The sequence below is a fragment of the Grammomys surdaster genome, unplaced genomic scaffold (genome assembly GCF_004785775.1).
Source record: "Grammomys surdaster isolate TR1022 unplaced genomic scaffold, NIH_TR_1.0 267, whole genome shotgun sequence".
Lineage (NCBI taxonomy): Eukaryota > Metazoa > Chordata > Mammalia > Rodentia > Muridae > Grammomys > Grammomys surdaster.
This window is the reverse complement of record NW_021604708.1, coordinates 2692499-2707418: the sequence shown is the minus strand read 5'-3', so window position 1 is coordinate 2707418 and position 14920 is coordinate 2692499. Positions and strand designations below refer to the sequence as shown.

Sequence of the window (14920 nt, the reverse complement as noted above, 5' to 3'; positions counted from 1 at the left end):
TCTTGAATGCTTCCTGCAAAGCAAGACAGAGGGGTTCACCACATGAATGAACTCTAAGTTCATCTACAAAGACACCATAGGCTGGGAACAGCACTCAGCAGTTCAGCATGCACCTAGCATTCGCAGGCTCTATGTTCAACATCTACAAGGGAGATAGGGATTTGTATCAAGGTGCTCGCCTGGATTCTCAAAACCTTTGAGGCAGAGATACGAAAGTACAAATCTGAAACCCAGGCTAGGCTACAAAACAAAACTCTTGTTTCAAAAAAAAGTAATAAGGGCCCAGGTGGGTATGTGTTAAGTGGGTCACCCTATCGTAGGGGTATAGGGAAGAAACTAAGGCTTCTGAGACAAGTTCTAGCTGGCTCTCATCACAAACAGCCATGTGAGAGGTAGAAGTACAAAACCAGGTGCCTGTCAGATCTGGCAGTGATCTCCATCAGCAGTGAGCAAAAGCACAGGGATCCTGAGTCCTAGAGCCCAAAGGAAGTTAGTTTACTGTTGACCAGTGATTATGAGGAGGACTTAGGGTGAATGAGGGTGTAGAACTCCACCTGGGTGAGGGAGAATTCCTGGTAGATGTAGGGAGGACTCTGCCTGGGTATGGAGAAGGTTCCAGGTGTATGTGGGAAGGATTCTCAGTGTTTGAGTGGAGGGCTGTGTGGGGAGGACTCTAGGTACATGTAGAAGACTCTGGGTAGGTGTGGCAAGGGCTCCAGGTGACTTAACTCACACTAGCATTACTCCTCATCCCTGAATAGACGAGGACACTAGTGGTGCTACACCTCTGGTATCCCTGGTCTTAAGAATGATGGAGTACCTCGATCCTCCAGCGGGTTCCCAGGAAGGTTGATTGTGTGAAGTCCTGAGTTAGGATTATGTGCTAGAGCACCAGCCAATTTCTGTGCGAAGTCTCTGCAAGCAAACACCAATGGCATGAGAGATAGACAGATGCAAACTGTTCAGATACCATATTTAAGGATTAAAATGAAATGAGACCTAAAAAAACATCATTTTCCCCTTGGGTTACCTATGAATACTCCCCCAAAGGTTCATTTTGCCCTCATCTACTGATCCTTTCTATGGAAAATGCTTAAGAGGTGGAAACCTCACTGGACTAAGTTGCCCACTGGGAATGGGCCTTGTTGATTTCTTGTGGACTGTTTGCTTCCTGAGCAGACAGGTACGAGCAGTCACTTCATGCTGTGACCACTATGCCTTCCCAGGTATGAATTGTATCATTAACTACTGTGCCCTTCCCCCCATCCACCAGTGGTCTCTCTGTTTCACCCCCGGGGGTTTGGTAACACACCCAGTTCTAGACACACTGTTGAACGCTGCTCCAGTACCACTGACCCTTCCTGCTTGGTTTGTTTATTTTGTTTTTTTTTTCCACAGTAAATCTACTTTCTTGTACATTTTAATAGGCTCTTCCCTGTATCTTACTTCTCACTTCCTTTAACACTCACACATATAAAACTGATTGCATTAATTACTAAGTTAAAGACCACTATTGCTAGCACTCTATTTTACACAAAAAGAAAGGAAAAAAAATCACTGTATTTAGTTACAATATAATCTGAAATAGTACACTAAGTGCTAGGATTACACAATGCCTGTCTTGCTCATTAACACAATAAAGCCTTTGTTCTAACAAATTCTAACTCATACTATTCAGAATAAAACTCAGGGGTGACATTAAACCATTAGGTGAAGACTGGGAGAAATGACTAAAACTGATTGATGTACAAAACTCACAACTACAGTAGTAGACTGCACAGGCATCTTCAGAGAAAGGTACTTTTTGAAGTACTATACATGCATCAACTTGATGCCTCTTGCATCCTCAGTTACTATCCCCATTTCAAAGATAAAGAAACAGTGATGTAGAATTTCTAAACTCCCTGCTTGAAGCATGAGACATTTTACCAAGATCTACAGATTTAACCACTACACTATGGGCCCTCAGAATGTCCCACAACACAGGTGCAAAACATGCCATCAAATTCTTCACTTTCCTGATGTGATGGTTTGTTTATGCTCTGCCAGGGAGTGGCACTATTAGAAGGTGTGTCCCTGTTGGAGTAGGTGTGTCACTATGGGTATAGCCCTCACCCTAGCTATCTAGAAATTAGTATTCTGTGAGCAGCCTTCAGATCAAGATACAGAACTCTCAGTTCCTCCTGCACCATGCCTGCCTGGATGCTGCCATGTTCCTGCCTCTGAACCTGTAAGCCAGCCCCAATTAAATGCCCTTGTAAGAGTTGCCTTGGTCATAATGTCTGTTCACAGCAGTAAAGCTCTAAGACACCTGATAATGGTGGTATCATAGGCTGCTTGGTTGATTTGTGTTGTGATTTGAGTGCGAAATTTATCTCATGGGCTCATGGATCTTAACATATGCCCCTACAACCAGCTGGTAGTATTGTTTAGGGTGGTTGAAGAACATTTAGCAATTGAAGGCCAACACAAAGCCATAGATCTTAGGATGCAAGGTTATAGCCTGTCCTGCTTCCTGACCCCTGAAAGTATATAACTGGCCACATGTGCCCAACAGCACCATGCCTTCCATGCCAGAATCCATGATACACTGTACCTGCATCTATGCTAAGTCTAAACAAACCCTTCCTCCCCTAAGTTGCTTCAGTTGTGTATTTTGCTACAATAATCAAGTCGAAAAGGTTTTTGTTTATTTTGCTTATTTCTTTCTTCAGAAGGTAAAACACTGTTACATGTACACCTCAACTTTTTAGAAGATCATGTACTAATTAAAAAAGCAAATGGCATATACAATTTTAAAGCAACACGTTCACATATTTCGGAAAACACTCACGTTCTGAGTCCAGCATTTTCCAACACCAACTCTTCTAGTCGACTGGATCTACTCACCACCCTCAAGATCTGTTCACAGACATCTGTGGACTGTAACAGAAAACACTTGTTGACCATTCTGTAAGTCTTGTAAAAAATAAAACATTTCATTTGAGTGTTCTAAATCTTTGCAACATAGAGACCTGAGTAAATGAACATGCAACCATGCACACATTCACTAAAAACTAGTCAGGGGACATCCCCACTATGCACCACCATGAAGTCCTTGGAACAGCACCACACAAATATAGTCTCCAAGTGTACTACTACTCTTCAGGGAAGAGACCAAAATGCTGTGGTCTGAGCTGGTGCCAAACCCCATACCCTCATTCACATCAAAAGATAACTAACAATGTGATGGTATTAGCAGGTATTTGGAAGGAGACTATGTTTTAGGGGTGCAAACACTCATGAATGGGGTCAGTGCCATGAAAAAGAAGCTATAGAGAGCTACTTTGACCCATCTACCACATAAAGATGCATCTAATGGAGCCATTCACATACTGGAAAGTGGATATCATCACATATTGAACAAGCCTGGCCGGGCGGTGGTGGCTCACGCCTTTAATCCCAGCACTTGGGAGGCAGAGGCAGGCGGATTTCTGAGTTCAAGAGTTCGAGGCTAGCCTGGTCTTACAGAGTGAGTTCCAGGACAGCCAGGGCTACACAGAGAAACCCTGTCTCGAAAAACAAAACAAAACAAGCCTGAACTGTGGACTTCCTGGCATCTGTAACTGTAGGAAACAAACTTCTGTTGTATAAGCTATCCCGTCTATGATAATGTAACAGGCACTCTGAGTCTGAGATAAAATACATGATGTAATAACAAAAACAGTGCTTTGGTAGTGCTGCTGTCTGCATAAGTCACTCTTACCCTTTCTTCAGAAAACCAAAATGCCTTCCCAAGGCAGTGATGGATGTCCCTGATGGAGGTCTAAGGACTCCATGACAGTAATAACATTGAGGGTCTTGTTACAGTTGTCACTGTGGACCAGGCACTGAGCTACATCCTATATGCATACGTCACTACCAAACCAATAGCTCTATGTCATTCTCTATTACGAATAAAAACAGTAAGGGAAAGAGTGTTTTGCACTTCAACGGGGACCAGCCTCATCATGGTCTCAAGGACTTAGTAAAGTAAATAAAAGGGAAAATGAACTAACTAAGTATATGTCTCCATGTTAATAATTTTTTTTTAAGTTTCTTGTAAATCATGTATATGTATGAATGTGTGGCTCTGAACATATGAGTCCAGGTACCCGCAGAGGCCAGAGATACAGGATATCCCTAGGGTTGGAGCTACAGGTGGCTATGAACAATCTTTTCTTTACCTGAGAATGAACAATGGTGACATTTTTAAAGTAGTGCAAATACAAACTCAGATATGAAGTAGAATATATAACCATAACAGTTACCTTGTCTACCATATTCATAGTACAGGATCACCATAATTCATCTGCGAAACTAGGAGTACAACAGCGCTCTAAGCTTATATTTAGCTTCTTTTTAAACATTTGAAATTTTGAAATAAAATATGGCCTTTGTGAATATTACACCACAAAGCTTCATGAAAGAAAATGGTTGAAGCATCATGTAACAGCAGGTGGAAAGAATGTAAGAGCCAGCGGATAGGGAGTAATGCTGGAAAATGCTGCCCCACTGTGTGCTTATATCTCTCTGACATGCTGCTTCATTTGATCCAGTGTAAAAAGCCTGTCTCAGACCATTCCTGGGCTTTGATACATCCTGGTGGATTGATAAGAAGGACAAAAAGCAAACATACTTACAGGAAAAAAATAACATGAGAATTAACAAAAAAGTAAAATAAATATGGAAGCCCAGAACAAAAACAAGGAATCAAATACACTCCCTGGTACAGCCATGTCATTGATATAGCAAACTTTGACCTCTTGGAGTTATAAAAGTAAGCTGAGCAGACTCCAACTCTACAGATATTTTATGTAATAAACAATGCACAGACCAATGATCCTTATTGCATACTGTGTACTTGGGAGACGTAAAAAAAAAGTCGTTTTCAGATGGACACTGCAGCTCATGCATACAATCCCAGCATGAAGGAGATGTAAGCAGGCCTGGACGATGTCCATGTAATTCCAACTAGGATTATGGCTGATAATCGTATTCATGATATCAGTACAGAGCATGTCAGTCACATTCAGCATGTGGCACTTTGAGACAGAAGGCTTTTACTGGGCTGAGAGAATCTTCTTAGAAATGGTGAGCATTCGAGAAGCTTCAGGAAACTTGTTTTTGTCATGAACTTTATTCATGCTACAAAGTCCCCAACATCCTTCTACATGTTGGTTGTTCCTTCAAGTAAGCCCATCCTTAGAAAGTTCTCACACTGTCTCAGGAGAATACAGCATTTCCTTTTTTGCTTAACTTTGGGTGATGGCAAACAATTTCTTTCTTTTTCCTTTCCTGCTCCCCCACCCCACTTTGTTTTGTAACCCACTGAGTCCACTGAGTGCTGCCTGCCACACTGCTGACAGGTAACCAGTGTGGCAGTGAGCTCACGATTGCAACAGCCACGTCCCGTGTAGATGACAGCACTTCACGGCACTCCCATTCTCTGGCTCTTACATTCTTTCCACCCACTCTTCCATGATATTTCAACTAATTTTTTTTTTTTGGAAGCTTTGTAGAAATATTTACGAAGGCCACATTTCATTTCAAAATATCAAATGTTTAAAGCTAAGCACATGTCAGGGCAGGGGATGCAGTTTGGTGAAGATGTGCTTGCTGAGCATGGCCAAAGCCCTGACTTTGATGCCCAGTACCATATATACAAATACACAAATGTATTCAGTTAATGGGAAAGTAGTAAGAGCTGTCCTCCAACCCTGTCACTCTACCTCCTGCTATCCCACGATATTTCAGAAAGTATTTAAGCCCTCTCATTCTCTGTTTTCCCAGGATGGAATTGCTTATATGCTAAACCCTGAGTCAGTCAGAAGAAAATGATACCAGGGAGGAACAACAATGAGGTGCCAGCACCTTCCTGTACTGGGGAGTTGGGAAAATTCCAAGAATTGCCTATCTAAAGCCTTTTGAGAACCTTCTCGGGACCCGTTCTGAAAATCTTAAGCTTGTATGAAGGTTTAAATGGGCTGAGAAAATGTGTCTCAGCAAGAGATCTGGTCTGAGGATTCCTTCTTATTCTTCCAAAGTCCCCCACCCTCTGCTGATTAAGTCCTTGAGATGGTCCCACCCCAGCAAACCTGAGGCTTCCATTTCCATCCTGTCCATCATGGATACCTGCTCATTCATGGAGGGCTGCCCTACTCTATTGCTGTGGGCACAGCCCATCACGTATGTAAATGCCACAGCAATCTAGGTGGGTTCATTCCCATCAGACCCAGCTTCAGATCAGTTTGTTTCTCAAATTCTTCACTAACTGTGATGCTGATTATCCCAAAAGTCAACAGTTATGAAATGGCTGGGTAGTCAGAGACAGGTAAAACAAAAACAACTCCTCTTCCTCCTCCTCTTCCTCTCCTTCCTCCTCTTCTTCCTCCTCCTCCTCCTCCTTCTCACTGTGATCTGCTACTCAACAAGGGCAGATCGGTTTCACGGTTGGGTTCTCTCATTCATTTATTCAGTGATTTTATTCTATATTTATGAAGCAAATTTTTACCATGCAGCTACTTTAGCAAGGAGCTACAATACCCAATCATTATGCTAAACACAGGACAGAGATGAACATGACTACAACTATCTCACAATAACTGGTACAGAAGAAGATGGGATCTAGGAAGGTCAGATAACTCATCTCCACTCCCACAGTCATGGTAAGAAACTCAGGTTTCTGAGTTTTTCCTACACTATCATGGCTCCTAAGGCTCCCAAATGAGTTTAGGCCATTTTTGTACCCATGATGCCTTAAGTCATACCTATCCTAGGCCAATACACACACCCAAGGAGCCTGTTCAAAAGCCTCCATGAGGCAAAGCTCATTCTCAATTCAATGTCTTTATTATGAAAATCTTACCCCCAGATTCCATGACTCTACAAACAATATCTAAAATTGTTTCTCATTCTAAATGGAGTATCTGAAAGCTACTAACTTGTGGATAAATATCCTTCCATATGGCAGCTTCGAATTTGTCAAGTTCCCAACAGTTTGAACTACCAGAACAGACCAAATATTTGAGTGTTCAATTTAATATGAAAAACAACAGATTTTACCTTGATTTTATTGTGTCTCTATGCAATTCCCTTCTCTACCCAAAACCAGACCATCTACAGAAATAACATTAACTTTTTTAATATAATCAGACCAACACTACCTGTTGGTGTTTCCTGAAATTCTTCTCATGGGAAACCTGGTGGTGATGAAACGGAAGGCTGGGCTATAAAACCAGCTGTTTGCAGCTGTGCAAATGTGACTATAATAGCTTTTGCCAACTGAATGAGTACAGAAGACAATACTACATGTGCTTTCCTGATCTAAAACTACCCAAAGCACTGACAACAGGAGGGTGAATCTCTCTGAAGCACTCACTTTGCAAACTTCACACAATGTTATGCTTATTCCTAGGAATGAGATTTCCTCAAGAATTAAATAGCACAGTAACAAAATAAAATCTTTCTGACAATGATCTCTGCAGTTCAGCAAGGCTGGGCAACGCTGGCTGCATCATCAGTTACTTACCAACTTGAGATCCTTGGAGGACAGTTTGGTGAACCACTGGTTATATTCCAGGGCAGCGATGATGGGGATCAGGTCTCTATAACCAACATTAATGAAAGATATGAGCATGGTCCTGGAAAAGAGCTACAGTAACACTGCATTTTTAGATTGATATGGTGGTCCATGCCTGTCATCTTAGCACTTTTGGAAGATGACAGCTGGAAGATCAGGAGTTCAAGGTCAGCCTTGGTGGACAGATAAACTCAAGCAAGTCTAGAATATATGAGATCCTATCTTGAAGAGCAAAAAAAGGAAAATGAGGGCATTATATTTTTATTCATCTTATGTGTGTGTGCATGGGTATATGTGCCACAATTTATGTGTGTAGATCAGAGGATAACTCTCAAGAATAGACTCTTTGGGTTTCCTCTTGTTGAGATGAAGTTTCTCTTGTTTCTCTATTGTGTTTTCCAGACCACTTGGCCTGAGAGCTTCCAGGCAATTCTCTTATCTCTGTGAATCTGCCTCCCACTAACTATGAAATGCTGAGATTATAGATGAGGGCCACCATATCTGCTTACATGGGGAGTCCTTCTCACAAGGACTGAACTTGGTTGCCAGGTTTATGCAGCAAGCACTTTTATCCACTGAGTTATTATAGTTCTTCCCCCTCCAAAATATTTTAATAGTAAACAATTCAATTCTTTGCAGCAGATTTTCACAGAGCAGAATACAAGTAGAATTTCACAAACTTAAAACAAATTACCACCAGCATTTGCAAATCCTACTTTCCAGGGAAAAGAGGCTAATGCTAGCTTTTATCTAGAAAATGTCCTCATTCAGAAAGAAATCACTTCTATCATTACACTGATGAGCCTGGTTCTTTATAGACCTCTTCACAGATTCATAAGCATCAATAATCTCATACAGTCTCTGAAAGGTTGTTCTCTAAGCAAAGATAACACTGTATACACTCTGACAGTAAGTACCATCAAACAGACTTCAGTGCTCAGCAAGCATCCTGCAACCATTTGGTAGTTTTTATACTTCCTAGCAGTGATCTCATCCATAAGGCAGAGCAGGTGTAGTTATCTCTGATGCTTCACATGAGCTCGTAAGCTATGGGGTAAGGCTTTGCATGTGAATTCCCCGCCTTAACACTTTTCCAGCCATTGGCCCCTACCTCTCTCCTACTCCAAACAAAAAGCTGATAGTTCCTGAATCATCTACCACAGCATGGGACAGCATGGGTAGAATTACCCCTCTCTGCTGAGCAGTGTTCTGAAAGTTCCCATGGCCTTTGATGCCTCCACCAGCCATCTCCTCTCCTATGTCTTCCTGGTTCCCACTACCCCAACCCCAACACAGTGCATGCCTTTCCATTTAGCGCTTAGCTCTCTCAGACTCTTTGCTTCGGCATCCAACATCTATAACCTCAGACTGTAAATCTTTGAAGCCTAAGCTCCAGTTTTAGTTTGGGGCACGGTAAGAGGCAGATGATGCAGGTATTTTCTGAAACAGCAAAGACAGGCAGAAGGTGGAAAGAGCTGAGAAATCCAACTGATCTTGGGTGCTTCACAAAAAGCACCTCAGTTGAACCTGCAAACACACCAGGAGGTGTTGCTTATGTTTGATAGGCACAGGGATTGTTATCCAGAGACATGAAGTGAGACTGGACAGAGAGAGAATGAGACTCTTTATTAAAACGGTCTTCTCCCCTTTCAAGGAAACATATTATTCATAAAAATAGTTAACTCACTGTGACATATAATATATGCATATAATATATTTTGATTATCATATTCACCTAACCTCCCATTACTTCTTCCATCCACCCTACCTTCCTTATGACCACCTTCCTCCTCCCAGGGAGAGCTACTTCCACTTTCATGTTGTTCTTACCCCAACTCAGCCCCCTGAACTCAGGTTCTATGGGTGGGTGGAGGAATGCACGATGCTTGTCTTCCTGAATCTGACTTACTTCACTTAGTATGGTGAACTATACAATTCCATCCATTTTTCTACATATGATTTAATTTTTCTTTGTGGCTGAATAAAATTACATTATGGGAATAATCCACTTTTTCTGTACTCAGTCTTCTATAAACAAACACCTAGGATGATTTACTAACTTGACTTAGAGATAACAGACAGATGGACAGACAGATAAAGAAATAAATAAATAAGGCAGATATCACTGCTATATTCTGACTTTGGTCTCTAAGAGTTTTTGCCACAAACTGCAGGCTTTGTCTGGTTTTGAAGTACCACATGTGAGCTCAGATAGAGTAAGAAGATGAGATGCATGCTTACAGGCATCCCAGAGTAAACAGTGCAAAGAAATGAGCAGGCTCATCTACAGGTCCCATCTGTCAGGTTTTCTGTTTACACATCTCTTTATTAACTAACCTAGAGTTAATGTTATCTTTAAGTTAAGATTAAAATCCAGGCATGGTGACTCAAACCTGTAATCACACTGGTTGGGAAGTAGAGGCAGGAGGTAGTTCAAAATCATCCAAGAAGAGGTAATTTGATGCCAACCCCTAGATCTATCTCAACAAAACAATTAAAAAAAAAACAATTAGAAGGAGAAGGCCATGTATCTTACTTGAAACAGTGAGCACTGCTCTAGGTTTTACCAATACTGGGCTGGACCATTACACGCTGAGGGCAGTGATTGTCCTCCCTGCCCCTCCCCACACTGCAATGAATAAGAAAGACAGCTGGGAGCCATGCCAAATCCTGGGAATGTTAAAAGTGCCCTAAGAGCACAAGAACCAAGTAATTCCACCTGGAGCAGATGGGCACGTGTTCACAGGGCTCCAAAGATGGAAGGGGCCGACTAGGCAGGAAGAAAGGAACAGAATACTTAAAATAATTAGGGACAGATGTGTGCAGGCATGAGAAGCTGACTATGCCCAGTAATTCCCTCCATTCATATATTCAGTAAGTGCCAGCCACCAAACATGAATCACAGGGTTTAATGTAACAATGAACATAGCACCCAATTCCTGCCCTGTAACAATCACAGCCTGGTACAGCCCAGCAGGCAATCAAGGGGAAGAAATCAACTATAATGCAGTAAAGAAGCCACATGGATCAAGGGAGAATGTGACACTATAGGTTTGTGTAAAAAAATTCACAAATCAAGACAGACCAGTCGAGGAGGCTTCTGAAGAGAGGGTACAGAGTCCTGAGAATTCAGAGAAATTCACATTGCAGGCAGATGGAATGGGAAACAGAGAATAGAATATACCAGCCTGAGCATTCAAGATCTGATGGCAAAAGCATGATTCATGAATGAGAACACTCAACTGGACTTTCTCAGGATCAAAAGCTTTTACTCTTCGAGAACTGGTGTGAAGTGGAGGAAAATGTAAGCCACATCCTGAGAGGAAATAATTGTACAGGACATTTCAACAGTGGATGTTAGATCCCCAGTGCACACGACTCTGAAAAGTGAGCAGTCCGAAGCAGTCTCCGAGCTAGGAGGAGATGGCTCAGTGGGTAAAGAGCACTCTGAGTTCAGTCCCCAGCAACCACATAAGAGCCAGGCAAGGTGGCTCATGTCTGTAATATATGCTGCAAGTGTTCAGGTAAATAGTTTCCAGAGGCTACTGACAAGAGTGAGCTCAGTCAGAACAGCAAACTTCAGGCTCACTGAGACAAATTCTGTCTCAAAAAAATTAAGGTGAAGTGGGGCTGGAAAGATGACTCAGTGGTTAAGAGCACTGGCTGCTCTTCTAGAGGTCCTGAGTCCAACTCCCAGCAACCACATGGTGGCTCACAATCATCTATAATGGGATACAATCATGCATGCTTTATATGCAGATAGATAATTTATATACATATATATATTATGTAATATAGAATATATATAATAAATTTCATAAAATAGAAAAAACAGGTGAAGCCATTGAGGAAGATGTCCAGATATTCTCCAGTGATCTGTCCACATGGGCAATCACACCTGGACACATACATACTACACACCACACACACACAACACCCTCAACACCCACAGAAACAAACACCCCAATTTTAAAACTGCGGGCATAAGATCTATAATATCTAAACAGACATTTCACCAACTTTAATACATTTATATATATCAAAGAAGCACATAAGAAGGCTCAAATGTCTAGCCAATAGAGGAATGCAATTTAAAGCCAAAATAAAATAACCACCATACACATAGGTGTGTATTAGATGGCAAGATTTCAGACAACACCCCAAAACACAAATGTGGATCAAGATACAGCACAGCTGGATCTCTCAAATGCAGCCACGAAAAGACAAATGGCATACTAGGTACAGAAGACAGTTTGACTCTGTCTTGAGTTTATTGTGCATGAGTACATGACCTGTTAATTTCACTCCTGGGTATATATTCAATAGAAGCAAAAACTTTTATTTGCACAAAACTTAGGTGGTCTTCATAATCACCAAGAAGTAGAAAAGCCACAGGTGTTCCCCAGTGACAGCACATGACTTGGAAGTTGGTCAGCAGAGACCACATTCAGTTTTTGCCTGGCTCTGGTTTACCCATGGAGCTCAGGTGGCTTATTAGGAAGCCAGGACCATAGGGAAGGGCCATATCTAGGTCTCCCAGCAACCAGCTAGCTGACACCAACTTCCAGAGATGTGAATGAAGAAGGCATCACTATGAGTTATAGACGTATGTGCTGTGGGACATAAAGTTTGGAGGTTTACCACATAGTAGTCCATAACCACAACACTTGCTGTCTAAGTGAAAACAGTATAAACAAACTTTACTGGAGGAAAGGTAGCCACAAACAGCTTTTCTACAAAGAATTTTTCAAAGAGCTAATATCTGCAAGGCTGGGAGGATGTACCTGGGGGAGCTGGGGGAGTTGGGGAGGGTATCTGTGCAATATGAGCAAGAAGCATCAGAGCCATAGGAAAAGCCTTTGGTACAAAGAGTGTTCTGAGGCTAGAACAAAAGGCAAAAAAAGTAGAGAATTCTTCCCTGGTTGATTTATAGGATTACCTCAGTCAAATTATGCATTGTGGTGGCTAATCTTGGCTGTCAACTTAATGTACCCAGAAGGAAGAAATCTGAGTTGAAGAGCTGCTGCCCTCAGATTGGTCTGTGGACATGTCTGCACAATATCTTCTAGACTGGTAATTGATGTTGAAGCACCCAGTCCACTGTAGGCAATACCAGCCCTAGGCACATGGCTCTGGGCTATATAAGAAAGGTAGTTGAACATGAGTCAGGGAGCCAGGCAGCAGTAGGCAGTGTCTCATCAAGGTTTCTGCCTTGAGTTGCTGCTTTGGCCAAGTTTCCTCCTAAGGTATTTTTGGTCATGGTACTTGATCAAAGCAACAAAACAGCAAATTAGCAGAATACTTCAATCATCAAAACAAAAGAAGGATTGGGAAAGTCCTTACAATTCGATGGAGTAGCGAGGAGGAGGGAACCGAGACTGGAAATTGGCATATACAGTCCAGAGAAAAGCAGTGGCCTCTTTCTGGAGTTAAGTGGTGGGCATAATAGCTGAATTTAAATGATTTGCATCCTGGTACATATCTGCCCATTGTTCTCTAAGGGAACAGACACAAGAATGGCCTTAACAGCATTGTTCATTAGCAGACAATAAGCTAAGTAGAATGCCTGGCCAACAGCAGAATGAATAGACTGTGCAATGTCCTAATTAGAAGCAAAACAGAAACAAAAGCGAATGGACGACAGCTGCACGTGCCACCCTGGGGAACCCCACGTCTTCCACATTTAACCATTTTCCACCTGGCTGAAATATGCAGAGAATAGGGAGCCTCAAATCTGGATAAATGGATGCCTCAAAAGTACCACAGAAAACTCCTGCGTCACTTATAAAGTCTGAGGTGTCTGAGATGGGACTCCTACACCTCAAACCAACAAGACAGCTAGGCAAAGAATGAGACCAAGGATGGGGACTCAGTCCTGAATTCATCATGCAGCATCATAGAGTCATCAAGGAGAAAATACTGGGAGTTCCCACTTCAACAGAAAATACACAAGGCAGTTCATTCAGTACATGACTATCTTCATTTTCTAGAGCTCATCCTGAAAGGTTTTGTCAGGATTTCAGAGATGCACATATAAGCAAACCTCAGACAGCACTGCACTGACGGTCTCAAGGCTTCGATAGTGCTGAGCTGAAGCCACCTCCATGTAGAGCTTCTCAGGTTTCTCTGGAGCATTTCTGTCTATCACAACTAAGCCTTCCTCATATTTTCACTACCTGATGCTGTAGCTCTATTACATAGGGAGAAGGGTCTCCGAAGGCCAAGGGTGCAGCTTCGTGTTCATTGTCAGCGTGACTCAATTCAGAATCATCATGGAAACAAAAGTGGACAAGGCAGAGCGTTTAACTGAGGAGAGAAGATGATTTAATGAGCTGGAATCCCATCCTAAACTAAAAAGGAAAAATGGACTAAACACCAGCACTCATCTCTCTCTGCTTCCTGTTTACAGATGGGATGTGACCAGCAGCCTCCTGCTCCTGCCACACTGTCATCTCTTATACCATGATAGTCTCTAGCCCAGTCAGCAAATTGCTATGTTCTAGGTTTGGTGAGAAACCTTGTCCAAAATAACAAGGTGGTAAACAGGGAAGAAGACACCTGACATCGGCCTCTTACCTCTACACCAATGCACATGCACATGGACACAAACAGACACAAATTTGAATAATTTTTTTAAAAATTAACAACAACAAAAAACAACTAACAACAGAAATATGGGAGATGGCTCACCCAGTAAGGTGCCTGCCACACAATCATGAGGACCTAAATTTGAATCCACAGTACCTTCAAAAAAATACCAGTGCCAAGAGGCTATAATCCTAGCCCTGAGGGGATAGAGACAGGCTGAAGTCTAGTTGACTCTGTAAGCTGAGTGCAAGGAGAAACTGAAAAGAATAAGGTAGTCCACATACACATGAGTATACATGTGCACATGCTTGTGCATTCTTATCCTCCACATACATATCACATCCTGAGATATAGCTGACAAAGATTGTTCCCATTCTGTAGGCTATTTGTTCTGCTGATAGTTCCTTTCTGGTCATGTAGGAAGGTCTCCTTGATTGATTCTTGAGATCACTTCCTGTGTTACTCGAGCCGTGTTCAGAAAAAGGTTTGCACACACCTAACGTGAAATGTACTTGAGATTTTGTTTGTTGTAACCCAACAATTCTCATATAGCTCAAGTGCTCATGAACTACAGTGATCCTTCTGCCTCCGTCTCCTAAGAGCTGAGGTCATAGGTGTGTGCCACCGTGTCTGGCTATTTGACCATTTCTATGTATAAAGTGCATAGACAGATGAGGGTGTCCAAGAGGCAGGAAGTGAGTTGGTCTATGCTCTCACACCAAGTCCAGACAG

At 42.1% G+C, this 14920-nt stretch overlaps 1 protein-coding gene across 1 annotated transcript in view; it reads right to left on the bottom strand.

Moving 5' to 3' along the window:
• Positions 1–14920, bottom strand: part of Carmil1 (capping protein regulator and myosin 1 linker 1) — a 163961-nt gene that overhangs the window by 117140 nt on the left and 31901 nt on the right. The window contains exons 8-10 of the mRNA XM_028776338.1: positions 7550–7625; positions 2834–2922; positions 821–915 (exon numbers count right to left, since the gene is read on the bottom strand). Coding sequence (XP_028632171.1) covers positions 821–915; positions 2834–2922; positions 7550–7625 — 260 coding nt within the window. The remainder of the gene's footprint in view (positions 1–820; positions 916–2833; positions 2923–7549; positions 7626–14920) is intronic.